The 25,471-nt window shown below is 39.9% G+C and overlaps 3 protein-coding genes, 1 long non-coding RNA gene and 1 other non-coding gene across 5 annotated transcripts; 3 read left to right on the forward strand and 2 right to left on the reverse strand.

Annotated features, from left to right (window-relative positions):
- Positions 1 to 855: 855 nt before the first annotated feature.
- Positions 856 to 5,919, forward strand: stac3 (SH3 and cysteine rich domain 3). The gene is made up of 13 exons (XM_046397948.1): positions 856 to 1,236; positions 1,896 to 1,934; positions 2,416 to 2,494; positions 2,928 to 3,081; positions 3,212 to 3,309; positions 3,480 to 3,540; positions 3,709 to 3,806; positions 4,014 to 4,083; positions 4,277 to 4,326; positions 4,406 to 4,488; positions 4,672 to 4,723; positions 4,878 to 5,015; positions 5,171 to 5,919. Exons 2-13 carry the CDS (start codon positions 1,927 to 1,929, stop codon positions 5,276 to 5,278), a joined length of 999 nt encoding a protein of 332 aa, XP_046253904.1. The 5' UTR covers positions 856 to 1,236; positions 1,896 to 1,926; the 3' UTR covers positions 5,279 to 5,919.
- Positions 3,811 to 8,082, reverse strand: LOC124063867. The gene is made up of 3 exons (XR_006844164.1): positions 7,191 to 8,082; positions 5,111 to 5,267; positions 3,811 to 4,282 (listed from the first exon to the last, which is right to left on the reverse strand). It is a non-coding gene; the product is annotated as an uncharacterized LOC124063867 (long non-coding RNA).
- Positions 7,814 to 7,928, reverse strand: LOC124064054. Its single transcript, XR_006844213.1, has one exon. It is a non-coding gene; the product is annotated as a U5 spliceosomal RNA (small nuclear RNA).
- A 2,454-nt stretch (positions 8,083 to 10,536) lies between the features above and the next one.
- On the forward strand, positions 10,537 to 15,746 carry LOC124063476 (neurexophilin-2-like). The gene is made up of 2 exons (XM_046397166.1): positions 10,537 to 10,797; positions 14,601 to 15,746. The coding sequence occupies exons 1-2, from the start codon at positions 10,720 to 10,722 to the stop codon at positions 15,441 to 15,443; spliced, it is 921 nt and encodes a 306-aa protein (XP_046253122.1). The 5' UTR covers positions 10,537 to 10,719; the 3' UTR covers positions 15,444 to 15,746.
- Positions 15,747 to 15,938: 192 nt separating this feature from the next.
- On the forward strand, positions 15,939 to 25,471 carry LOC124063475 (serine hydroxymethyltransferase, mitochondrial-like). The gene is made up of 12 exons (XM_046397165.1): positions 15,939 to 16,107; positions 17,178 to 17,372; positions 19,789 to 19,868; positions 20,256 to 20,456; positions 21,441 to 21,522; positions 21,629 to 21,751; positions 21,971 to 22,110; positions 22,368 to 22,530; positions 22,733 to 22,832; positions 23,255 to 23,410; positions 23,743 to 23,850; positions 24,241 to 25,471. Exons 1-12 carry the CDS (start codon positions 16,075 to 16,077, stop codon positions 24,366 to 24,368), a joined length of 1,509 nt encoding a protein of 502 aa, XP_046253121.1. The 5' UTR covers positions 15,939 to 16,074; the 3' UTR covers positions 24,369 to 25,471.

Below are 25,471 nucleotides of genomic sequence, written 5' to 3' on the forward strand. Positions count from 1 at the left end.
GCCTTAAGCTATTGAGCTGTTATTCATTCGGTTTATTCTGAGCTTTTATGGTGCAAAATCCCCAAATATATTTGTGTCTTATTAAATAACAAAAGATAATTTCTCATTACTTACTAATACAGACACAATGCACAGAAGGTGGGGAAAGAGAGGTCAGTAGCGAATCACACTTCATGCTTACTTTAGGACCCTTATGTAACCTCTAGCACCACCACAAGGAAAAAACCTTCAATTCTCTGGTGAACCATTAGTTACAAACGCCCAAAAATGTGCACTGCATATTCATGCCCTTAAAATGATGTTTGACTTCACTGACTGCAATACTCACATCTTAGGAAGTCTTGGGAATCACTACATCAGAATCACTGTGACTTGATCACACACTCACACCCTTCTCCATTCATGAATTTAATCTTGGTGCAAGGCAAAACTCCCCCCCTGTGCAACCCTAACACCATGAGAAATTTTAGTCACCAGAAATGCCATTGGAACATTTCAGATTTGATTTTCCAAACAATTCAATGACTGTGTTAAGGCTGTTTTAAAAAATAATTTTAATGTATTTAATCTAACACGTGTGTAATTGTATATATACTCAGCCTCAGATGTTTAAACCCCTTGAATTTCTGGATATATTACTGAGAACTTGACCTACAGTGGAGCACAAACACAGTAATTCATATACACACATTTAACAATTCCATCATGTGAACTGCCAAATACAACATTTAATGAAAAGGTGACACACAGGTTTGTACATTGATCAAGGGCGATCAGACCAGTGAACAAATGCCGGTGTGTGTCTGTGTGTTTCTACCAACAAGTGGGACAAGGGGAAAGAGGTGAGGCTGTGCGTGTAATGAAGACAGAGGGAGAGAAAGTATCTGATTTCTCCTCGTCATCAGTGCTGAGTCCGAGATCTCCAGCTGTCACAAACAGTCAACTTGACACATGAGTGCTCAGCCTGGCACGCACATAAACATGCATACAAACACACACGCACAAAATCAAAGGTAAGCACACAAATACAGACAGATGCTCCCACTCGAGCACTTTGGAAATCACCTAAAGAGACAATACAGGAAATAAAGACAGGTCCAGACTGTGGGAGGGTGGTCAGCCGGTTTGAAAGACTCGGCTCTCCAGTCAACGGCAGCAGGTGACGGACTCATCCACAGAAAGGATTTGCTCACACACTGGATTTTGTCCTCTGCACTGCGTGACTTTTGACAAGAGGTATGTTCCAACATAAGTTTGAAGTTTAGAGCTATTCCACTGCAAAATGTTTTTGCACAACATAAGCATGTAAGTCAGTTTATTTAGTTAGTAAGGCAGTAGTGTAAATCTTTGATATACTAGATGAATATCTGCCATGTGGAGTTTTTTTTTTTTTGGGGGGGGGGGTTCAGTTCGCAAAGCCTGGTTTTTGTTGCAGTCATAATTTCCAGAATTTAGTTTGCCCTGACTGGCAGAGACACCCAAATTTAGCTGTGATGAGATTGAATTTCACAACCCAAGAATAGTCAGGGTCAGGTGGACAAGTGCACTCATACAGTAAAGTGTGTGTGTGTGTGTATGCGAATGTATTGCTAACCTTTTCGTTAAGTGTTCATACAGACCTAAGGTGAACATCTTCTGTATCTGTTTGTGTCTCGCTGTGTGTGCTGTGTCTTACAAAACAGTGATTGTGCTTATCTATTTTCAACTTTACAAATACCATATGCGTGTAAACACTATCTATCAGATAATTCAATTTAGTTGTGTTTCTATGAAAACTTAGAAACACGCTCATACACCTTGCTTGTCAATGTTACCAACCATTCACATCTGATATCATAAATTTGCACTACTTCTTGCAATACAAAGAATAAATAAATATATTTCTATCTTTGCAGGTGAGGAAGCACTGACATTATCCTAAACACCATGGACCAGTGAGTATATTTCCTATTTCTTGATCCTGCTCCTCCCTGCCCCTCTTCTTCACTAGTCAGCTAACATTTGCAAGAGTTCAGACTGAAAAGCGCAGCAGTTTAACAGTTTTATCCCTGTCTCTCTGCAGTATACTCAGTTGTGATAATGGCAAAGCAGCTCCATGTTCATTTGAGAAAATGTGTCTGAAAGAATAAATAATCAGCACTGTTCTGAGGTGGCGATTTGATATTGGCACGAAGCATCAGTTCAGCAGTTCATTTACATCAGGTCACTCCATGAGGTCATCTTTGGCAATTTAATGCTCACATGTCCTGTTTAAGCTTGTTCATTTACAGACAGGTCAAGGTCAAATTTAAAAAGAACTGTTAACACTTTGGTGAGACAATGCTGAGCACATTACTTTGACGTGAAAAGGAATGATATGTGGCTGCATGGTTTTGATGTTACTGTGTTTTTTTTTTGTGTGTGTGTGTACGTCAGGGAGGATGACAAACACTCTGTGGATATCCACGACAACCCTCCAGTTCCTGACAACGTAGTGAAAGAAGACGGAGACACTGTGAGTGACAGTGACCATGTCAAACCCCCACCGGCTAACAGTGCCATTCTCGGGCAGTTTAAAATAGCAACCAGCTGGGAGCGGAACGTAGTGCAGCTTCCATTGGAAAAATATGAGTCCACACACACGTTTCTGTCTTTTATGCCCAGCAGGATAAACTCACACTGCAGAAGGCAAACCTTTGTCAAACATCATATGACATAAATGACTGTATGCGCATATCCTTACAATATAATGCTGCTACAAAACTGCATTTTAAAAAGTTGCACAATAAAATATAATATATATATAAATATACAATCAATTGTTATTGGAATGTAAAGCACACATCATGATTTTACACAACAGCGACATCGAAAAGTGATGTCACTGTTGTAACATCACATTGTTTTTTTTTTCTTAAATGACTAAGATACGGCCTTTGTGTGTCCAGGTCTACTTCATATATGAGGAGGAGGTGGAGGTGGAGGAGAAGGAACCAGAACCTCCAGAGCCTGTTGTCCGGGTCAACGACAAACCCCACAAGTTCAAGGACCACTACTGCAAGAAACCAAAGTTCTGTGACGTCTGTGCTCGCATGATAGTCTGTATGTACCCGAAATTATGTGTACATTATAGTTTTTTCTCTACTTCTTTCTTATAGGTTTGGTGTTTCTACATATATGGCTTATTTTTGGTTTCTGATTTGCCACAATTGCTGCTTTTCTTATTTTTCAGTGAACAACAAGTTTGCCTTGAGGTGTAAAAACTGCAAGACCAACATCCACCATTCATGTCAGTCCTATGTCGAGTTCCAGAGGTGTTTTGGCAAAATTGTGAGTCCTGTTCCCTCTGCTGTCACGGTCTGTAAATAATAATAATGCAGCATACAGTATAGTAAGCCACTAAGTAAGTGTATAGATTCCTAATACTTTGTTCCTGATATGAGAGCTATTCATAACTAAAATGGCTGAAAATATTGAAGTGTTCCATTTGTTTCCTGTAGCCACCTGGCTTCAGAAGGGCCTACAGCTCCCCCTTGTATAGCAGTGACCAACCAGATCCAAGTGAGTCCACTGGATCACAATGTGTCCCATGTATATTTTGATTTCTTAACCTTTATATCTATCTCTTTTTTTTTCAGTGAACTAATGTAGCATGTATGTGAAAATGTATCATTTTAATTATGTGACCTAATATTTAATGACCTGACCGACTACTCTGTTGTTAACTAGACAACCCAAACCGGAACGACCCGGTCTTTGACACCCTGCGGGTCGGTGTCATCATGGCAAATAAGGAGCGCAAAAAGAATGAAAACGACAAGAAAAATGTGAGCCCACAAAAGATTTTTAATCCAACTGTGAAAGGCCTTCAACATGTCTTTACTTATCCTTTCAATGTACTGAACATCAGTGAAGGAAATTGTTCAAGCATGAAAGAATCCAGACATAAAAGTACAAAAGCAAATACAATGTGTTGAAAGGGTATAAAATGTGATATTTGCGTATAGATCTGATTAATAATATTTCTCCTCTAGATGATGATGATGATGGAGGAAGAAGAAGAGGAGAACCAACAGCCCAAAGAGAACGAGGAGGGAGGAGAAGGTACAGAGCTGTAATGATGGCTTAAATGTTCTCTGTGGTATATGGTTATGGTCATAGAACAACAACAATAATAAACTATTTGTCCAGAAAAATTCAATTAGGATGCTACATACCCGAAAGATAATATGAAGTTGTTAGTTTTCCGTTCTCGTCAAAAGCAAGGAATTTGTTGATGACTCTGATGTTCGCACAGGGAAGCCTGATGACAAGAAGGAGAAAGGAGGAGACAAAGCAGATGACAAGGTAAGAAACAGCTCAGCTTCAGCCTCGATGCCTACATGTTTTGTCCTGAGGAGTAATATCTGTGCTGTTTTGTCAACAGAATAAGGGTACATTCTCCCATTCCCACTATTACCTGGCTCTCTACCGCTTCAAGGCCATAGAGAAAGACGACCTCGACTTCCAGTGTGTTTGAAAGACGCAAACGTTTCCCAGCATGTAGCAATCACATACAGCGGTCTATTTCTTTAGCTCATCCAACGTTACATTTCACTTAATTGAAACACTTCACTTCTTTGGTAATGTTATGGTTAAACAAAAAAAAAAAATGCATTAAAAACATTCATTGTGCGTGTGTTTGTGTATTAGCCCCGGTGATCGGATCACAGTATTGGATGACTCCAATGAGGAGTGGTGGAGGGTGAGTTTAACTTCACCATTTCTTGATTCTTTCACAGCTCATTTCGTTCTTTAAATGTGATGTTACAGTTTGTGGCAAACACTTGTGTCCTTTGTTGTTCTCGGTTTTCTGAAGTGGAAGGTGGACTTAAAGTCTGTTCACTCTCTGTTTCCAGGGAAAGATGGGGGAGAAGACAGGCTACTTCCCCACCAACTACCTCATAAAAGTGCGTGCATCGGAAAGAGTTTACAAGGTGACGCGCTCCTTTGTAGGGAACAGAGAGATGGGACAAATCACACTGAAGAAAGATCAGGTCAGTGCACTAACGTGTTTGAGTGTGTGTTTAATTAGACAACATGCAAAATCTAAAATTTAAAAGCAACAGACATGTAAGATTGTTACATCAACCTGCTGTCTACTTCCTGATGCTGGGATGTTCAGTTGTGCTGTTGTCCCTCTGTGTTTCAGATTGTGGTGAAGAAAGGAGATGAGAAAGGCGGCTACTTGAAGGTCAGCACTGGACGAAAGCTGGGCTACTTCCCCGCTGATCTGCTGGAGGAGATCACTGTGACGTAAAATAAACAAACAAAAATAAAAATCTGTCACAAAAATATGCAACACACTTTAAATGTCAGCAAAAACTGGATATGTCAGTGTGCAGGAGAGCCTTCTGATCTTTTAACAGTTTTCTACATGTTACATAACAACATGTCACAGCAGACGTTTCGACCGTGATGCATTTGTAGTGAAGCCCGAGAAAGGAGTGATTAAAACAAGAGACAGTCAGGGGATGTACTTGCTTTGCTGTGAATAACATATAAGACAAATATTCACGTGATTTATGTTGCTGCCTGCCGCTGAGGAGAGGTGGAGCAAATGAAAGGAAGCTTTGCCAAAGGTCAGGCCATTGACTGACATGAAGGAAGACAGTTACCAAAGGCTTAGTGACAGATTGAACACATGCATCAGTGTAATTCAAAATCTGATTGATAAAACAGTTTTTTTAAATCAGTGAACAGCTGGAGCTCCTGTTACATCTTACAGAAGGTTATTAAAGTTTGGCCACAAAAACGAACAAAAATTAAGTTCTCAGTTGTGCTTGTACATAACATAACCAACTGCTCACAGTGGTTTCAGATATTTGCCCTAACTGCTGCTGATAAAATTATCTGAATGTCTGAAGTGTAAATGTTTTCAAATATTAAACCTGAAGTGCACTTAAAGACTGTATGGAACTTTCTTTAACATGTTGACACGTCATTTTCTATTTCAAACAAAAAGAGCTGCATTAAAGCAGTCATGCAGCTTCTGCACTACAGCACCACTTGGTAATGTTGCAGGTTAAGTTGTCTGTAGCCCACACTGGAGTTTCATCCCACAGTATATCCTGTGGTCATGTTAACATTGGCAGCTGAAATCCAGCTTCATATCCGAGTTGGAATTGGAGTACTGTCATCAATTCTGGACAGAAAAAAAAATCACATGACCCAGCAATAAACATGCTTACAAATAAACCATGATTTGCATCATTAATGATGGAGAACTATTTAATAAAAATACAGCAACAGCAATACAACAACAATAAATCCCTCACACAATCTTGTTTGTTTGTAGGAAACTAAAGACTATAAATCCACATTTATTCATATATTTTTGCCCTATATGTCACTTTCTATCTTTTTGCAACATTAAAGAGCTGGTTGAGAACTCTGTAGTCCAAACATCAGTTGTGCAGCGCATAACATTGCCTTCAATGTTCTCAAAGTTCTCTTGCACTTTAGTTGTTACTCCTTGGTGAAGCTGTGGTACAACTTTACTGCTAAACTGAATGTCTGTGGGAAGTGTGTGATGAGGCACCACCACACTCATAAGCCCTTTGTTTTCCACTAATGAATATGGCAAATGATCCGTGCAGGTCATTTCACCCACACTTTCGGTGATTGTTTGGGTAATTGGGTGGTTTGGTTGATCAAGGGCTTCGGTTTGGAAATCAAGTGGTGCAAAAGGCAATAAAGCGGGGGGGGGGGGGGGGGGGGGGGGGCTGAGGCTGACCGAGATCGCCTGCTGCTCTGAGTGCTACGGATGCCTGCCACATTTCGATGTTTGTAATGCGGTAATATGGTTGTGCATAGCACCAGTAGTCAGATGTCCTACATCTCTGCCTCTGCTCACAACTATATTCATATCACCTTTTCACATCATTAGAAATAGTATAACATTTCCATTAACAATGAGACGTTTACAGCATAATAGGGCTTTAGCTATTATGCTGTAAACTCAGGTAAAAACTGCTCTTCCTCTAGCCCACTTATCTCCTATGCTTAGCAACAGAAAGACGTGCATTAATAAGCGCCCACGCCCCCTCCCCCACCTTCACCTGCTGCTACACAGCACGAACGGTGTCAATAAATAGCACTGTACACAACAAGTCTATGAAAGAAAAGACCCTCTCTTGCAACTGATTGCTCCAGAGATTGCACAGTATCACCTCTTATCTGAGTTCAGTATTTTGTTTTCCTTTCAACTGTTTTGCTTCTTTGACCGCCCCCCCATCTTCTTCTTCTTTTCTCTCTCTCTCTTTTTTTTCCTCCCTTTTTCTTCTTCTTCTGGCAATTTCCTGCAGATTTTGCGGCGTTGGTGTCCTGCTGCCCTCGCAGGCGAATTGGTGAAATGTATTTATGTATGGTGACGTGGACATTCATAAAGGATAAAACGTTATCGGAAAGTGAAAATTCGCTCTTCTTTCAGGAGGTGCAGGTTATTTTGAGATGATAAAAATAAGAATCTGCATCTGTGTCACTAAATCTGAAAGTCTAAAACTGTGTGCAAACAAGTACTTAAAGGTTATACACAAATATGTCCAAAATTCATGACTGAATGTGAAATCTGTAGTGTGAAATTTACTTCATATGGGGAACATCGTAGTCTGTAGGGAATGTTTTTAAGGTACATAAACTGTGCGCCCTCTCGTGGTCACAGTCACGTATATCACCTGATTTTAACATGTCCGCTTATGTAACTAAATACAGATTAATACACTGTTGAAGCATTTGCCACACACCCCCATATTCAGAGAGAATGTAGTTTATTTGTCATTGGACACAGTAAGGAAGCCCCACATGAAGCAGGGCATCAAAAAATTGGGATAAACTCTTGTTGTTCCTCTCCACGGAAATCTTTAGTAAAAGGCGAAAGATTTATACGATCTGAAGAGAAACAAGAGTGAACTGATTCCCAAAACGCTGAGTGACCGAAGTCATTTTCCACCCTACGGTCCTCACTTAGGGTACCTTGCAGAAAATTAAAATTATTGAAATTATTTAGAATCTACAATATAGATATATTCTATATAGATCCCAAGTGTTCTATAAAACTAAAGTGTTCTAGGTTGGAGCTAAAATGCAACATTGTAGTTTGTAACGACAAAATGTGCACTAGGCATTGTGGGAATATGGCGAACGTGACCACGCCCCCATTTTCTGAAGTATCGCTCTTAAACACAAGTTCTTTTTTCTTTCGTCAAAAATGTATGTGTCTTTTTTTATACGCTGTTACTTAAACCGGTTGGGTAAAAATTTTCACGACAAATTGGAATAGTGTTATCGTTCTTTCGTTTACGAGAATCTTCTCGTACGCATGCGCAGGTTGAATTTGAGGAACGCCTTGCCTTGCAATGCGTCCTCATTGTTAGAGTGGCCGATATTTAACCGTCAGGTAATCTATTTCTAGAGAGATGCATACTAATGACAATGTGTTTTATTACCCTGGAGTGGAGAGCGGATTAACCCCTCTGAAGAACTAAGAGGCTTTCTAATCTGGAATGACATCAACTGCACACGTTGATGTGAACACTTCCTCCTCAACACGCTGGGGCAGGGTTTACAGCTACTACACTTAGGTATCCCGCTAACTTCATTTTCGTGCTTTGTGCACCACCTCATCCTCTATAAGGTTTCGTTCCCCATGCTAACTACGGCAACTACAACAGTAAATGTCTGACGTGGTGTAGAACCTTGCTATACCCTTGTAAACTAGGCATACTTGCTTTATATAGGCTATAGCTTGCTCTTATTATAAAAGTTGACTGAATACATTTCTCACAGGGAAACAATGGGAGTTTGTAATGAATGCACCTCATGCTAGCCATGCAGGAGGTGTATGTTAACAGCAGATTAGAACTGTAAGAAGTGTCTTGAATGCCCCTCTGCTACTATCCCCTGGCAGGCGCAATGAGGGGTCATTGCGCACGTTCCTTTACGAGACCATGGCTATGGTAAACAGTCGTTCCAGGTTTCATTTACATTAACGTTTGAATCGGTGTCCATGTGCGTGCGTGTGTGTGTGTGTAGGTGTGTTTGGTAATTAGGCGCAGCCAGGATGTCTAAAAAAAGAAACTGGACATGACAGACTTCTTTAGAAGTCAAAGTGTAAGTCACTCAAAGAAATGTGTTACACCCACCCTGCAACACCTTCACTGGCTCCAATAAAGCAGCATATCCACTTCAAGATCCTCCTCATCATGTCTCAGTAATCTTGTAAAGTGTATCAGTTTTATTGAGTAGAGTTTTATTAAAAATACTTGCGCCCCCCAAAGCCAAGGCCCTCAGATCTGTGCGCTAACAAGGAGATGCTGAATGGCCTGACACATGTTGGTGTGTTCACGGCATTTTCAGACTGGTGTTGGTGGTGTTTTTCTGAAAATAAAATGAATGGCTGCTAATCTTGGTCTGCTTAATTTCTATTAACCAGTTAATGTTCCAATAACAGTGCAAATAAGGTGCCAACAGCAAAAGACTGTGCAAACAGATAAATATCTGTGGAGACTCTCAGTCATCCAGGTCATATTCAACTCAAACTTGTGAAGATGTGGCTTGAAATCTTCACAAGTCCAGACGCCTTGCTTTAACTCTTTGAGTAAACAGATAAATAACACAGCAAATGAGGTACAATGTGCAAACCCAGATAAATATCACTGCACATGCTCATAGATCGATTCCACCAATTTTACTAATTTTGTCGACGTACAGAGCTTTTGGAACAGCGTCCAGCTTGTCTCTTTTGTACGGTCCATTGCCTGTCTCTTTTGTACGGTCCATTTTTCATGGCGTGTGTCTCTCTCTCGCAGCACAGTATCTAACTCGAAGGGATGTAAACACAAAACTTTTGCCTGCAAAAATGGCGACCGCGACACACAATGCATTGCGAGATCACTTGCCCTTTCGAGCCCTATTAAATTACAACCAATTGCAGCCAAAACGATACTCATCATTTCTGCTAATTGTTAAACAAATTATAAAATCTGCTCATCCATTCATATAGTTTATTTTTCTGTGAACATAGTTAAAGCAGAATCTCCTAAAAGCCGCGTTGCAATCTAAATATTCTTCTGAGGTTTTCAATCTTTATGAAGCATGCTAATTAGCTACCAGCTACCTTAAAAAGTTGATGTGATTCAGCTCAAGCTCACATTCTTTATTGACAACTTGTCGGAATGGCTGTACATGGAGTGATTTGCTGGTTGAAATTCTACAGATAGGCTGAGGCAGTGGCAGCATATCAACAGACTTGTCAGGGTTTTTTTTTCTTTTTTTCTTCCTTTTCTCGGAGAGAGCCCTTGTCATTTTGTCAGCAGCCTCCCCGTGGCTAAAGTATGCGGGGACAGTGGGGAGGGCTGTCAAAACTGTGCCCGCCTGAGAGCGCCTTTCCCCGGGTTGATGAGTCATAATAAGGGCCGGCCAGGTGGTGAAAATGAGCATGAGGGGGACAAGTGAGGATTGTGTGTGTGCGTGTGTGTGTGTGTGTGTTGAGGGGTAGAGAGAGAAAATGGAGAGCGAGAGAGAGAGAGAGTTGGTGGTTGGGGGGTAGGAGCACTGAGCTCAGTATTCCAGTTCTTAGGGATTTTGGAGTCTCTCACTGCGGAATGTCTTTTCTACTTTTGAAGTGAGAGGAAGCTTTGACTCAGTAAATCACTACTTATTCAGTGGGGCTGATTGCCTCCAACACAACCTGCTCTTTGGATGGAGAAACGTTGCTTCAAAATGAGGGCTCTGTGTTTGAACTTTGCAATCACCTGTCTGTGGCTTCTCCCTTCAGCGGTGAGTAACATCAGCCAGCAGCCGCTCTTTACTCCGCTGCTGACGCCTCGCTGCTCAGTATCCACACTAGACGTTTTTGTGTGTGTGTGTGTGTGTGCAACAAACAGGTCATAAATTAATTAATCTCAAATTCCCTCATGTTCCCACTGTGTCACTCTTCATCATGTTGCAGCATTGTTGCACAATCAAGCAAGTTTTTTTTTTCATTTTCAGCTGTTATTTAGTATTTTTTATTTATTTTCCTTCTTAATCGAAGGATGTCTTGATATGTGAAAGAGAATTTATCAACACATATTTCTGAAAGATTTGAAACAGTTAGGTTACAAAATTGAAATATTTACCAACTGAACAAATGTGTCAGAAATGATTCATAGTTCAAAATAAAATCATTTTTATGACAGTTTTGAGGGTGATAGCTGAGTTGGAATGATGGCGTTGGTTGCAGAGCAAATATTCCAAATTGTTTTAAGAGCTAGACAGAGCTGAGCACCCCAGTTAATTGACTTGTGCTTGGGTGTGACTCCGGAGGAATTTTACGACACTCACTAGTGCTGGAGACTTGATTTGACTTGATTTCCTTTTCTTTGAGATTCAACTTGGACTCTAAAAATGTTCCTGAAGTTTGAGACATGCTTTTTACATCTAGCTAATGAAATTTGCAGTTAGTCTTTTAAACTTGCATGATATGTTTTTTTTTTTACATTCACACATTGAAGACCAGTATCTCATGATGTGCGACTGTTTTGGGACAAAGTTGGCTCTTCTATTAGGTGGTGAAGTTCACTGATAATAGATATGTACCACCCTCAGAATTTAGATTTGTTCCAATCTTGTGGTCTGTAACACTCTTTCAAGCACAACTGTGTTTTAATTTGCCCTCCTGTCTTTAATTTAACTTTGTTAACTTTGCTGACTGCATCATCTGTAACTTTAACTTTGAGGTTGTCAGGTGAGAACCTCAAAGCAACTTAATTTTGTGCTTAATTATTTAAGCTAAATGATTACACTGTCACTTTGAAAAAGTTTTACCACTTCAGGGTTTAAAAAACATTGTCACTTCACTTTTTTCCTTTACCAAATCGTGGAAAACTGACACCTTGAGGATCTTTATAGCCGATAGCAAGAATGTTCTCTCTGTCCTTAAAATGTAATTACTGCTCTCAGGTTTTTCAGTATTTTTGGGTTTTTTTTTTTTGCCTCTGCAGGTGCTTTTGCAAAGGTGTTGTGTTTGCATCCACACCACCATTGTTGCTCAGTTGCAGTTTCTGTGCTGGCATCTTGACACAGAGCCAATGACACAGCTGTCACACAGTGGGCTCCAATTAGAGGAGGTGAGAACAGCACATAGCTGGAGATTTAGGCGTGTAACAATAGGCACAGCTGGAGCTCACTTGGTTTCTGGAGAAGACAGAGATTGGCACACAGGGCTGTGATGGTTAGGCGTGATGTGAATCCCACTCATTGGTGAAATATAATGATATCCTGGGAGCTGTTTATTCAGATATCTGCATCCTGGGAGCTGTTTATTCGGATATCTGGGGGAGAAAAACCCCAAACCTCCATCTGCCCTTGACAAATTATGATGGAAATAGAATTCAAGTCCTAAACAACAAGTGTGCAGAAGTTTTTGCCCAAATCCTGTCTTACTTCTTTAGAGGTATACAGAAATGATGATCTGTCTGCTACGCTGCATTTACCCTTCCCCTTTGAAAAAGGAGGTGTCTTTAGTGAGAAGAAAATTAAATTTTAACACCTGCATTCACCTGGCCCTATTAGTTTTTACACTCATGTTGTTTTCAAACATATCACAGCCTTGTGTGTCAGCTGAGCGCTGAATCTCAGCATTGTCAGTCACAACCCCACCAGTGACTGGATTTACTGGGATTTGAATGTTTTAACAGAAACTACGGCAGGTAGCTGCCTGGCTTATAATAAGATGCTTCATTAATCTATACATGCACTTCATTGTCACTGTCTCACTATATTTTTATGCATTGCTATTTTGTAACTGAGAGGTCAAGTCAGATGGAATCAACCATGTTTCTGTGTATTAGCAATGTATTCTGCCAAATGGTTACTATATTACTGATATTACTATGACAAACAAACTGCTGCTGCTTATTAAAATGTTGAAGTACTTAAAGCAATAAACAATGCATTTTCTACAAACATATTTAATAGTTCTCTATTTTCAGTAGTTCTTGGAGGAATTAGTGTTATATTTAGTAGGCACTTTGTTTTGAGTTCAACATTGTAGGAAGGCAAGGTATCATATGGATTTACTGCAAAGGTTGTACAAATTATCTGCGAACTCCTCATCCATACTGTCTCACCTTTGTTCAGTGATACACAAAATGGGACAGAAAATGGAAGGAGGAGAATGTGGATGGAGATGGAGAAATACAATGACAATACGCTTGTATGGAAAAATAATAGGTGAAGACTGAATTGCTTATTTATTGAAGTATGTAATCCAAATCATGTGAAAGATGGAAGCTGGGATATTTAAGGGGATGAGGAGGAGGAGAAAGCTGTTTCAGACAGCTGAGACATATTTGGTGCAGAAGGAGGAAATGCTACTAACAGTTTGCAGATTTTTAGCTCTTTTATACATTATGTACTATAAATGTATATTATTTTATTGATTCTCTGCAGTATCTTCAGCAGTGACCTGTGTGTGGACCATGTCCCTCTCTATTGATATTGATTAATAAGCTCATAGATTTAGTCCATTATCAAGGTCGCACTGAAAAGAGGATTGAAAGTTTTAAGAAGGGAGGGAGTGCGAGCATGATGGAGGACAGCCAAATTAAAATGTGTTAATGGCAATATGAACCTGACTCTGTGTGTGCGTGTGTGTGCTTCTTGTTTCTGTAGTCCTTGCCTGAAGGAGCTCACCTATTGATCACAATCAGTTCTCATTCAGAGGATCCAACATCAAAGCATGATTATTTTAATCGATTATCTGCTGCCTTATGTAGCTATTGTGAAAGTGTCCTTTATCTGCGGTCGTCCTGCTGGTTTAGAAGCTTCTCTTCTCTCTTGTGTGTCTTGTCACCTTCTGCAGTGCATCCTACACAAAACAAATCCAGAGATTTACTGTATGTTATAGACTTGACAGTTCTTGACTAAAGAGTTGGTTGTTCTCTCAATATTTACGTATTAAAGTACCTCTGATGAATGATATAAACACAGCTTTAGTGTTGCCAGAGTTGCAAAGTTATTGTATACTGTTTGCTGTACAAATGGATACCTGGTCCTCTTTGAGCTATGACCAATGCAAACCTTGCTCTCTCTTTTCTTTTGGGACTGTTTCCAAAAGTAGAGGTAGGCCGATAGCAAAATTTCAAAGGCAATATAATAATCATAACTTGTAGCAGGAAATAGCCAATAGCTGATTAACCAGCTGATGTAAAAAAAATCAGAGTTGACATCCGCCCACACCAATCTTATTGGGCTGCCTCTAGTAGAAGGTAGTTTCAGTGAAAACTAGTCAATTTTCCAGAGTAACGAGGATACTGATTCTGAAATTGAAAGGTAATGTTGATTTTTGTTTTTCAATATTCCATTCCCCTTCATTGTATAGCAGCAAAAATCTTCAATCTTAAAAATGGTTTGGCTTTACCAGTGTGAATACAGCTGAGTGAGAAAATATAATTTTTGTCAATTGTCTTACCATTTAGATTAGGAAAAAAGGCAAGTCAGTTTTTATTCAAACACCCCAATCATAATTGCTCTCAAAGAGTTTTGGTAAAGAGCACACAATTATAAGCTGTCCTTAATTTATATTTTGTTGTCCATAGGTCCAAGAAACAGCCAAGCCCTTGGGCTTTCAGAGTCAACATTGGAGAGGAGTAGAAGGAGGAAGAGGGGATGTTGTTGGAGCTGCTCTGAAGGTCAAACACATCTCCAAAGACTTACAGATTATCTCCACCAAACACAAAACACCTGCTTATGGCTCCCTCGGCCCATACGGATGGCCTCAGAACTTCTCACAAGCCCTGGATCAGTATCTGTACCGTCCACCTCCTAAAGCCAAACCTCCTGCAAAATCATCCCCAAAGGCCAAGAAGATCCTGGGCTGGGGAGATTTTTACTTCAATGTGAAAACGATGAAGTTCAGCCTCCTGGTGACGGGGAAAATCGTCGACCATATCAACGGCACATTTAGTGTTTACTTCCGCCACAACTCATCCCGTCTGGGCAACATATCAGTCAGCATCGTCCCACCCTCCAAAGCTGTTGGATGGGAAGTTTTGGATTCAACAGTTCAAGCTATTGACACAAAAAACACAGTCCTGGTTCCAGATCTAACATCTCAGTTCCAGAGTCCACCTCAGTCCACCAGCTCCACCCCTCCAGATCAACAGAAGCAGCAGCCAGATATGATGATGGTGACGGAACTCAACTGCCGAATCGAATACCAGAGAACCAACCGGTCCAAGAAGACCAAACCCTGTATGTACGACCCCGGGCAGACGTGCTACTCAGAAAACACTCAGTCCCAAGCAGCCTGGATCTGCGCCAAACCTTTTAAAGTTATATGCATCTTCATCGCCTTCACCGGCACTGATTACAGACTGGTGCAGAAAGTTTGTCCTGACCATAACTTTCAGACGGAGCAGAATCAGCAGCATTTTGGATGACGGATTCTGAAACACTGCAACTGAGACTTCAAAAACTGACATTTCATACATCCTTTAAAATCATGTATTCAGTTTAGGTTTGAGATTGATTGTTTTTCTGCATTTCCAACATGTCAGAGCTTTCATTTATGCCATAGTTTGTGTTTAACTGAAACTACACTCATCTGCCAAAAGCTCTATATTGTCTTAAAAAAAAAAGCAATGACTTGACCCATAATATCACATTGCGTGTTGCATTTGATGAATTTTGTTCTCTGGATATGCATTAATATAAGTGAGACTGTCAAATCCAAATTTGATATTCACTGTTTGAAAAATGTTGTTTTTTAGCTTGCTGATAATACAAAACAGCTCTTTAGGGACAGAATCATCTGTAGTTTTTGAAACATGAAATGACTTTAAGTGCTTTTTTACTACAAAACTAATTCCTTGCCTGTACAGTGATGATTACGATTGATCAGATATCTCTTCTTCAAAGACACAAAATGAGATGAAACAGATAATATACTGTTGTAACCACTTACAACAGTGGCTCAAAGTTCACATGTCCTTGGCTTTGCTCCAGTACAGACTTTTACGTTCACCCTTTGCACCTTGAACAGTTTTCTGTTTTCCCAGCCCTGTAACAGATATGCTTTCTCTGTCATTACGGCAAACCTTACGGGTGAGTAGGTTTTATTTGTTGTAATATTTATTTATTAAATGTATGTGCAGATCCACAAGTAGAGTAGATCTCTCCTCCAGCTCCTAAGAGCAGCTGTAACTAAAACATTTTTTTTACTGCAAACCAGGTCAGTTTATCACCTCAGGTCACCCCAGCCCAGAAGGAAATGTCTGGTTTGACGATTCACATTGTAAATTCAGTTTGTCAGTCCAGTTGCATGAGTGGCACTGCATTTTTCTGAAAGCTGTGATTTTCTCTGGTTGTCAAAAGAGAAAAGAGTGCTACTGTTTGTCCCAGAATATTATTTTGTTGTTGAGGGAAAGTTGACTGTGCACACTGCGCTTTATGTAAGACTTAATATACTCAAGGCTTAGAAAACATAATGAACGCAAAAGATGAAAGGAGACTTACTTCACCATATATTTATGCTTGAACAGTAATCTGTCTATTAGGCCAAAGTAACACACAGTTATGTAACTATCATGCAGCTCCGAGCTGCCTTCAACAAACAAGACCCTGATAAATAAGTCACCACATGCGTGTGGCCACCCCTTGTTCTGTCCAAGGTTTTCCATAACCGCTCCACTGAATAACACTTGCTTTTTCACTGCCTTTTCTTTAATGGATTGTTTAGAACATCAAAAGACACATTATTCTAACTCCCTTGTTTCCAAACCCCTGGCGCAAAGTATTATAATTTTGAGTGATGAAAGTGTTTTTACACAGGCTCACTCTTACTGAGGTCTTCAAAAGACACCAAAGAAGCAAATCTTGGACAACAACAACAAAAAAAGCACCCCTAGAAACTTCTTCTTCTTCTTCTTCTTCTTTTTTTTTAAAAAAAGAACAACCTCTGAACAGAGAGTTTATAGCACAATAGAGAGTTGCATCAAATCCTCTGACGTGGTATTTGTCTTCTCATTGAGGTTTAATTAACTATTGTGTAGATAAACAGAGCTGTCGATTATGAGGAAATACAGCACATTTTATTTCCAGTAACAGAGAGCAGTTTAAGGAGTAGATATTTAATTGTTGACTGAAATGACATGTTCATCCACCACCCCATGCAGCCCCTTTTCCTCAGGGCTTCAGGATGTTTGGGCAGAGAGGCGCAGGTCACAGGGGAGTGGTGCAGGCAAGGCTTCAGCAGCGCCAGTGGGTGGACGGGACAGGAGAGCCTGGCCCAGGACGACGCAGAGATATGGAGTCTCCTGCAGCAGGAGAAGGACAGACAGTGTCGAGGACTGGAGCTCATTGCATCAGAGGTGAGACTCACATATAAAAAGGAGAGAAGCCGTGAATTGGTTCACACTATTGATAAAGTTAGATTTCTTAAATTTTGAGTCACTGGTCAACGACAAAGATTATTCAAAGTGAAACTGAAAAAATAAATAAATAACTATTTACTGTGAAAGGTTCACAGACGTCACTCAACACAGTAATAGCTTGAGGATAACGAGACAGATTCATTTTAGCCCACAAGAGCCCATAGTCATTTTTCTTTATAGGAAAATTATGGCCTGGTGGTGCAGTGGTTCACACTGTTGCCTCACAGCAAGAAGGTTCTGGGTTCAAATCCCAGTCTGGGCCCCTCTGTGCAAAGTTTGCATGTTCTCCCTGTGCCTGCGTGGGTTTTCTCTGGGTACTCTGACTTCCTTCCACAGTTTCAAAAACATGCACATTAAACCAGCTGCTCTACACTGCCCCTGGGTGTGAGTGTGTTACAGTAGCATGTGTAGTTGTCTGTCTGGGTGCCGACCCTGCGATTGGCTGGTGACCAGTCCAGGAGGTACCCCTCCTCTTGCCCATAATCAGCTGGGATAGGCTCCAGCCACTATGAACCTATAGCTACTATATTCCTATAACAGATGCTGGCAGCATAATCCTGCTTAACCCTCTTAGAAGTGGCTTCTGCTCTTCTTCATTTTTTGCCAAGGAACCAAACCATAAGTTGTTGCTTTAGCACCAACTAGATTCTTAAAAAAAAATAATTCAGATGCAGGGTGTATGTGCACAACAGTATGTCTAGTGGGTGAGGGTTTAAATGTTTGTTGAGCATTTTGTGACACACAGAGTGTGTGTGAAAGTGGTACTATAAAAACTGGCTTAAACACTTACTTTTATTACAATACAACATTTTCACAATTCATGTATTTAGCATGCATATATACATACATGTAGGTGAATTTATTCTGCTTTACCTGCTTGTTGCATTCAGATTGTATTGTAATTGGTAGTTGTACGAGAATACGACTTATACAAAAAAGCGGCAGTTTGACAGTCTCACTAACACAGATAATTCACAGTTAATGAATATATTTAAATGTGAAAATTGCCTGTTTAGTATGTGCAACAATCACAGTATGTGCAAATGAATAGTTGATGAATAGATTAATAATGGTCTTGCGAGATGCAGCTATTACCTGCATAGAACTTAATGTGCTTTGCATCTTCTGTGAAGTGAGGTAAGATGTTGCTATTTATCCTTTGTGCTTTCCTATAGACAGAGGTGTTAAAGATTACTGTGTGTGAGAAAGGAAGCAAGAAAAAACAATTTAAACTGCACAGGAGCCTTGTTCAGGATTGTTACCACAAGTCAGTTTTCTTCAGAATTCACTTAGATTTTCTTTGCATTGTTCCCTGCACTGATTTCATCTAAGTGGAACCTGGGAAAAGAAGGGAGCTTTCTTTCTTTTGTGCCTCTGCAATTATGTATCCACAGCACTATCAGTCACAATGACATCTGAAACATTTTCGTCTTCTTCGGCATGTGCTGTCAGTCGCCGCTGCAGGCTGACTCCCAACGGAGAGCCCCTGTTTTTATTTTATTTTTTTCTTTAGGAACACAGTCAAGTGATCCCATTAGGTTCTCTCACTGATTTCTTCCATTGATCTCGACATTCTAAGTTGAGACAAAGGAAGAGAGGAGATCATTTATGTGTGTGTGTGTGTGTGTTTACTGTATTTATGTGTCGAGATAGTGTTTTGAAATGTCATAGAGAGAGATTTATTTCACATGAGGGACTTGTTTTAAATGCTGTGGGAATGATTGAGGGATCCCTGAACAGTGACAGGTTTAGTACAATAACAAGGCAGAGGGGGTGGCAGAGTAGGACAGAGAAAGAGAGAGAGAAGACAAGCAGCAGTGAGAGTGGGAGAAAAAAAGAGACTGACACAGTGAGAGAAATTAATTTACATTCATTTCCTTTTCTGTAGCTTCATCTCTCCTCTGACTCATGTGTCTTGGAGAGATTTGACACTGTGCTGAAGCCCACAGGGAGTCAGTGTTAGATTCCTTTATATCCATCCTTTAATTTGAATATAGCACCACTAATACTTCATAGTTTTAGATAAACTACGGTAATTTAATTAATACTGCTTCCAGAAAAGGTTGCGGTGAACTTTTTGTGAGATTTATGCCATAAATGAAACAGATTTACATAGCTTTCATAATTCTTATTGTTTTTATACTTGGTATATGCAACAGAGGTGCTTATAGTGGAAATAAATTGCATTACTGTGTAGCTGCTAGCTTGCTGAAAGAGAGCAGAGGGTGTTCAGCTCTTCTCCAGATAAATAAATGTTATATTTGGACGGTGTCAGTGTTCTGAATATATAACCACGATAAAAAATGTACCATGTGGCTCTGGATCTTGACATTGTGCTTGTTTGTCCTGTCAGAACTTCTGCAGCCGTGCAGCACTTGAGGCCCAGGGCTCCTGTCTGAACAATAAATACTCTGAGGGATACCCAGGGCAAAGGTAACTTCACGGCTAGTACACCTTCTAAAATATGCTATAACAACAATAATTACAAAACTTTGAAAATTTTTTGGTGAAATTTCATTTTAAAACTGTCAGATAAGTAGAACCGAGGGTTTATTTTCTAGACTAGAAAATATAAGACGCAGTTTAAAATAACAGAATACAATACTGTCCAACAGAATGCACTTTTATGATTGAATCTGGTACAAGACAGTGGCATAATATGGTACAATATAAAACAAAACAACATAATGCAAAAAGATACAACATGATATGTTACAAAGTGATATGATATAGTATGACGCAGAAAGGTACAAAATTATAAAATGATAAAATTTGATATAATGATATAATATTAATGTCCTAACCTTCTGTCTTTCTCAGGTATTATGGAGGTGCAGAGATTGTAGACAAGATTGAGCTGCTGTGTCAGAAGCGAGCGCTGAACGTCTTCGGCCTGGACCCAAACCTGTGGGGCATCAACGTCCAGCCGTACTCCGGATCCCCTGCTAACTTTGCAGCCTACACCTCTGTACTGCAGCCCCACGACCGCATCATGGGCCTGGATCTGCCCGACGGAGGACAGTGAGTGAATGTCTACAAGCTGCATTCAAATGTAGACCTTTTGGGTTCTTTAGTCTGCCTGTGTATTAGCCAACAAAGTAACTGCTTGTGACAAACAACACTCTAAACCGAACAAAAATCAAATCATGTAATCAGTTACCAAAACGTGACAGTTTGGTTTCATTTCAAACTTTTTTTTTTTTTTTTTCACTTGTGTATAGTTAGAGTTAAAAATCAAATTTGACTTCATGATGGACCAAACACATGGCAACACTGGTGTAATAACTCTTATGATTTTCAAGATGAACAAAATAAGTAATTTCTGAGTATATTTCAATAATGTGATATTGTGCCACAATAACAATGAATTATTATTATCTTATATGATGCATTTAGTTAGGCATGCTATTAATCGGTTATTGCGTTAATAGCTGCTACAGTTCAGTTAAACGCTTCAAGAAATGTTTTGAGATTTTGCCCCCATGGTTTTGACATTTTCCTGCATGAACCTGGATGTTGTTGCAAGACTTAACGTCAATAGGAATTAATGTAAATGACAAAATGTTAGTCACACAGTCCTGAGTTGTCACATTATACCACCCTCTGAACTGAGTATAGTTGTTAACTTCAGAGCCACAGAACTGTAGGATATGTAAACAATAATTCTTTCCGAACAACTCTGAGGTTATAGTTAGATTTAGGATGAATGAGGACCTGCAATTTTTATATGCTATATGCTTTGTAAATTGTATATGATGGCTGGCTGGTATTTCATATATTTAACAACAGATAGAACACCAATACGCCCAGTGGGAAGGGACCAACAATACACATAACAATATACGGAAGATTTAGTCTTTACAGTCCTTAAAAGCACCAAGACTACTAAAATCTAATAGTTTAATATAGTGGATTACATAAGTATACTAGTCATAATGAAGAGAAATAAGGCTCTAAAGAGGTCAGAATAAATTCACAAAGTTTTTTTATTCCACCACATTTCAGCCTTACCCACGGCTACATGACAGACACCAAGCGAATCTCAGCCACCTCCATCTACTTTGAATCGATGCCTTACAAGCTGGATGTGAGTTTCAAACCAAAACTGTCAAAGTGATTCTGTGGAAAAAAACAAAAAACAAAAAAAACCCCCAAAAACTGTTGGTCTTACTTTTTGCTCTGCCCTCCTGTAGCCCAAAACAGGTCTGATAGATTATGATCAGCTGGAGAAGACGGCCAGACTCTTCAGACCCAGACTCATCATAGCAGGAACCAGTGCCTACGCTCGCCTCATCGACTACGCTCGCATGAAGAAGGTATGTCTTATGCCAGGAGTTGTGCCTGCTATGTTGTATTTTAAAGTAGTAGTTGTACTATGCATTTTAATAGCCCTTAAGTCTATGAAAAAAACATTCATTGAGTCTTTAGAGAGCCAATAGCAAAATTTAAGGGCAATAAAAAGGGAGAATAAGAGAAAAAAGTTAAAAGGAAGATGAGATAATCTCTCAGTGTGTCTGGTTGTGTGTGTGTTTCAGCTGTGTGTGGAGATTAATGCCTACCTGCTGGCAGACATGGCTCATATCAGCGGCTTGGTGGCAGCAGGAGCTATTCCCTCTCCTTTCGAGCATGCTGACCTGGTCACGTCCACTACCCATAAGTCCTTGCGTGGAACAAGGTGAGGGCCTGGACGTTGTCTGTGAATAACTGTTTTTTTCATTTGTTACAGACTAACTTGTAATGGTGGTCGGGTCAATATATTGAAGTAACTCAGAAAATATAGTTTGTTGGACGTGATGTAGCATGAAACCATGTGGTTTTGTATTGTCCCACATAACAAAGACACATAAGCTATGCAGGATCTTATTGTTGTCAAGTGAAAAAGTTAAAAAGGACATTTCAGGTTGTATTTGGTTTTCTCACTTGACTCTGCAGGGCCGGTCTGATATTTTACCGAAAAGGTGTGCGGTCTGTGGATAAGAAAGGTCGGGAGGTGACCTATGACCTGCAGGACAGGGTGAACTTTGCCGTCTTCCCATCACTTCAGGGGGGACCTCATAATCACGCCATTGCTGGGGTGGCCGTTGCCCTCAAACAGGTTTAGATATCAACTTTATTTATCGATATTCATCAACAGTCTGCAGAAAACAAATAAGAGCAAAATTCCTTGGGGTAGACACTCTGAAGAACATTTTGAACAGCAGCTTAATTTCAGCATCTCATGTATAAAGTCGTGCTTGTCATCTTAAGCCTCCTGATGTGATTTTTCTCTTTACACTGCATAATTTCTGTCTTTGCAGGCCTCCGGTCCCATGTTCAAACAGTACATTGCTCAAGTGATGCTGAATGCCAAGACCATGGCTAATGCTCTGCTGAAGAAAGGCTACACCCTGGTGTCAGGTACTGAGGAAACTGTATATTTTATGCTAAAAATGTGCATCATATGTACTTTATTTGTTCAAAACACTTAAATATATGAAGTTTATTTGTTTATTTTTTTCACTTAGCATCTGATGTAATGCTGCGTTTTTGCCACTCAAGTATGTGATGCAATAGCTCCTGCATTGCTTCTCCATTTGCAACCTAATTTGCATTCTGTTTTGATGACTTTGGAAAAGTTCATATAAGCTTTACTTGACAGATGAACGGGGGATAGAGTCAATATTAAGAGGAATTTTAGAGAAATGATAGGCTTAAATCTGTGAAGAGAAATGTCAATTTTTTCTCACAGTCACACGTGTTGTGCTGAACTAAATTTCATTTCACCATTTACCAATTAAATAAATAAGTAGTGAATCTTCTACTTCTCCTCCCCTTCTCAGGTGGAACAGACAACCACCTGGTTTTGGTTGACCTCAGACCCCGTGGGATGGACGGGGCTCGAGCCGAGAGGGTCCTGGAGCTAGTGTCCATTACTGCCAACAAGAACACCTGCCCCGGAGACAAGAGCGCTTTGACTCCAGGAGGACTCAGACTCGGTACTCAAAGTAGTCATTTTAAAGCTCATGCCGGATGTGTTGGTCAGCTGATTATTCTTGGTGAACAGCTGCAGCAGTGGAGGTTGTCTGGGCTGAATCTGTCAAACAGTCAGTCTTCCTACATATATGATGCTGAACACTTTCATCTCTGTCTTTGTCTGTGTCTCTGTTTGCTTTTGTCCATCTGTATATTTGTCTGTCTGTCCATCAGCCTGTCACCAAGCCTGTCAGCATGCATCTGTCAATCGCACCAGTCTTAACCTTTTTACTAACTCATATCTTTCTTTTTTTTTAATTCTTACCTTTCTTTTATCTATCTTTCATTCTTGCAGGAACTCCGGCTCTGACATCCCGACAGTTCAAGGAGGCAGACTTTGAAATGGTTGTGGAGTTTATTGATGAAGGGCTTCAGATTGCGTTGGATGTGAAGAAGAAGACTGGTGAGTGAGGAAGACGTCTGTCTGTTTTGAGTAGACTTCTGCTGACATGTTGTTTGTCACCAGAAGTCTACTTTCTAATGCTTTATGACCAAGATAAACTATTGATGATGTGTTCGAAAAGGACATCAAAGAGGAAAATCGTTCTAACAGGGTTAGGGTCCAATGGAAATTTTAGTAACACTGGAGCAGGCGTTGTCTTTTTATAAAAACTAGTAAAACATAATGTTCAGCCTGTATCCCAACATCAGTAATTTTGAACAGTCCAAGACTAACAGGTTTTCAGGCACCTGACAGTGACAGATTCACAGAGTGAATGGTTTTTATAGCACTAGGGGATTTTTAGTAAGTAAAAACCTTAAGTTTGTTATTTAAATTCCTTTCTTCTAATAGGAAATCTGGCCAGCTTCAAGTCCTTTCTGCTGGAGGATTCAGAGACAGTGTCACGCATCGCAGTGCTCCGCCAGCGGGTGGAGCTATTTGCCAGGCCCTTCCCCATGCCCGGATTCACTGACCACTAACGACACTAAAGTCCCCACCACTTCATGGCTGTATCCTTTTCCTTTACAACTCCACTAATCTGATAGTCTTAAATTTTTAGAAATATTACCTGGTAAACAAGCATTTTTCCAAACGTTGTGTGAGTAACACTTTGATCTAAGTCCCCTCTCAGGTATTTGAGGCTACGTAATGGCCCACATGGCCTCATATTACAGCCCCCCTCCTGTTTTGACTCCAAGGTTACAGCCTTGAAGTAGAGACTGATGTATAAAAAGATAATAAATGATGATATCGTGTTGTGATATAAAATATGTCTTCATAGTTACAATAGAAGAAGAAGTTACAATTGTTGACAAATACTGTACATTGTACATTAACAAATAATTTAAAATATATTTATGTCATTTCATAATGTGTTTATTGCCAGTACCAAAGCCTGCATATAAACACTAAACATGGGGGACTTAAAGTGTTAAATAAATGTCTTACGTTCCTTGTGAGATGATACCACGATGATGAGGTGATGTTACTTTTTCAAAATGTTTCACATAAGCAGACTTCTTTGTGTTGGTAACCAACTTGATAGAACAATTTATTCCACTTTGACAACATTTAACATTGCAGGCAAGTGATGCTGAGGTTGATAATGAAGATGCTTTCCATGGAGACTGCTTACAGTGGCCTGAAAGTGTTGCACAGTGATGTGTCTACGTTGCTGTGAATACATCAGCAGCTGCTCTGATACATTTTCCACTTTTCAGAACAGACTGTTGTTCGCTGCCCTAAGCCAAGAAGGTACTTGAGTGTTTTAAGTATTTGGCTTTTTCTCACAAAGCTCTTTTTAGAGGTCTTATCAACATCAGGCTTTGTCCCAGGCCCTGGGAAACTCACAGCAGCTGTGTTTTTGAACTGAACAAAAGCTCAGCTTACATTCACAAAACCACAAACCAAAAAAGCTGAAGCAGTTCAAAAGTACAAACTGTCTACATGCGTGTTTTGTATCACATGCTAATGCAGCTTTTCATACCTTCACTTTATGTAATAAAGGATTTGTGAAGAATGTACTGTAATGTATATAAAGTAGATCTTCTTCATTGCAATAAAAGCTAATTCTGAATGTTTA

The sequence above is a fragment of the Scatophagus argus genome, chromosome 8 (genome assembly GCF_020382885.2).
Source record: "Scatophagus argus isolate fScaArg1 chromosome 8, fScaArg1.pri, whole genome shotgun sequence".
Lineage (NCBI taxonomy): Eukaryota > Metazoa > Chordata > Actinopteri > Scatophagidae > Scatophagus > Scatophagus argus.

What these genes read in the sequence shown, in the direction of transcription:
- stac3 (XM_046397948.1), top strand. An exon ending in TGAAAGAAGACGGAGACACT is followed by an intron (nt 2,495 to 2,927) that starts GTGAGTGACAGT and finishes TTGTGTGTCCAG; the next exon opens with GTCTACTTCATATATGAGGA. An exon ending in AGAGGTGTTTTGGCAAAATT is followed by an intron (nt 3,310 to 3,479) that starts GTGAGTCCTGTT and finishes TGTTTCCTGTAG; the next exon opens with CCACCTGGCTTCAGAAGGGC.
- LOC124063475 (XM_046397165.1), top strand. Translation starts at nt 16,075, where the DNA reads ATGCTTTCTCTGTCATTACGGCAAACCTTACGG. An exon ending in ACTACGCTCGCATGAAGAAG is followed by an intron (nt 21,752 to 21,970) that starts GTATGTCTTATG and finishes TGTGTGTTTCAG; the next exon opens with CTGTGTGTGGAGATTAATGC. An exon ending in TGGCCGTTGCCCTCAAACAG is followed by an intron (nt 22,531 to 22,732) that starts GTTTAGATATCA and finishes CTGTCTTTGCAG; the next exon opens with GCCTCCGGTCCCATGTTCAA.
- LOC124063476 (XM_046397166.1), top strand. Translation starts at nt 10,720, where the DNA reads ATGGAGAAACGTTGCTTCAAAATGAGGGCTCTGTGTTTGAACTTTGCA. An exon ending in TGTGGCTTCTCCCTTCAGCG is followed by an intron (nt 10,798 to 14,600) that starts GTGAGTAACATC and finishes TGTTGTCCATAG; the next exon opens with GTCCAAGAAACAGCCAAGCC.